Here is a 1,795-nt window from a genome sequence, read left to right as displayed (position 1 = left end):
ACAAACACAAACACAAACACAAACACAAAACATAAACACAAACACAATTATAATTACAATCGCAATCACAATCACAGTCTCAGTCACAATCACAAGCACAGCATCACTATCTCATGATGACACGTATCAGGCTTCTCTACAACTACGTATGACACACCAAAGTTTGTCAACGCTGGTGTCGTCGTACACAGTTGTCTTGACAAATGAACAATTCGGAACAAATACAGCCACACTCACTTTACCCATTTCATGCATACCACTACAGCCACGTTCACTACACCCAATAGTGCCACACATATCACTACAACCAAAATCACTACACACAATGCTAAAAACCACAAAAACTACTACAACCACACTCACTACACGCAATCAAACACACCACACATAGTACTACGGCCACACCCAATACATCCAATCATACACATCATACAAACTACTACAACCACACTCACTACACGCAATCAAACACACTACACATAGTACCACAGCCACACTCACTACGACCAATCATACACATCATACAAACTACTACAACCACACTTACTACACGCAATCAAACACACTACACATAGTACTACGGCACACTCACTACGTCCAATCATACACATCATACTACTACAGCAACACTCACTACACGCAATCAAGCACACTACACATAGTACTACAGCCACACTCACTACGGCCAATCATACACATCATACAAACTACTACAATCACACTCACTACACGCAATCAAACACACTACACATAGTACTACAGCCACACTCACTACGACCAATCATACACATCATACAAACTACTACAACCACACTCACTAAACTCAATTAAACACTCTACACATAGTACTGCAGCCACACTCACTACGTCCAATCATACACATCTTTCAAACTACTACAGCCGTAATCACTACACGTGAGCAAACGTACCGAACATACTACTGCAGCTATATGTGGCACGCCAAAGTATGTCATCAATATCACTACAGCTACATATGACGACAGACTAAAGTGTGACATCAGTGGTGTCGTCGCACACGGGTAACGTAGAACATGAATGAATGAGAACAAATATAGTATCACAAACTGCGCTCAATCACACATATGCTTTGAATACCACTACAGCTACATGTGACAGACCAAAGTGTGTCATCGCTGGTGTCGAAGTTCATGGGTATTCGCCCACTGACGCCTGAACAAATTGCGGCGGGAGAGCAACGCAGGAAAGAGGGGCGGCTGAAGGGATTCCGCGAGAAGGAAAAATTCCCTCATGACTACAAGTAAGTGTGTGCAAGTGTGTCATGACTACAAGTAAGTATGTACAACCACAATTGCACACATGCTATTGCCGGCGAGTACTTGCCTTTGAATCGTACATTGGCCTGTGCTTTCGAAGTGTACTATGTGGTTGTGGTGATGGAGCCGGTCAAGCCGGTTGCACGTATGCGATTACCTCGGTAGCATGATTGGAGGCTGAAAGTAGTGCGTATTGTGGCTATCCTGTGATGTTATATGATTTTTTCGTAGGCTATGGTAGCGAACGTTTTGGCCTTGGGTGTACGCGTTTGATCATCGAATCTTCTGCTCAGATGACTACTTCTATTTAGCTCACCAGGCGTATGAGAGTATACGCTGTCTTCGTGCAAATCACCTTTTGTAAAATTTATGACGTACAAGTATGTATTTGATGTATTTGCGTTTATGTTCTTTATCCGTTATGTGTTGTATGCCAGCAATGCATGTTACTGCATATTCATGTAGCACAGGCGCATTTGTTCGTCGTTGCTGGACACCTC

At 42.8% G+C, this 1,795-nt stretch overlaps 1 protein-coding gene across 1 annotated transcript; it reads left to right on the top strand.

Annotated features, from left to right (window-relative positions):
- Positions 1-1,124: 1,124 nt before the first annotated feature.
- SARC_15335 (hypothetical protein) lies at positions 1,125-1,283 on the top strand (the record flags this gene model as incomplete). The annotated part of the gene is made up of 1 exon (XM_014290546.1): positions 1,125-1,283. A coding segment is annotated over one exon (159 nt), but the record flags the coding sequence as incomplete, so codon positions are not given.
- Between the last annotated feature and the right edge of the window lie 512 nt (positions 1,284-1,795).

The sequence above is a fragment of the Sphaeroforma arctica genome (assembly GCF_001186125.1).
Source record: "Sphaeroforma arctica JP610 unplaced genomic scaffold supercont1.5953, whole genome shotgun sequence".
In the NCBI taxonomy this organism is placed as follows: Eukaryota; class Ichthyosporea; order Ichthyophonida; genus Sphaeroforma; species Sphaeroforma arctica.
This window is presented reverse-complemented; position numbering and strand designations above follow the sequence as displayed.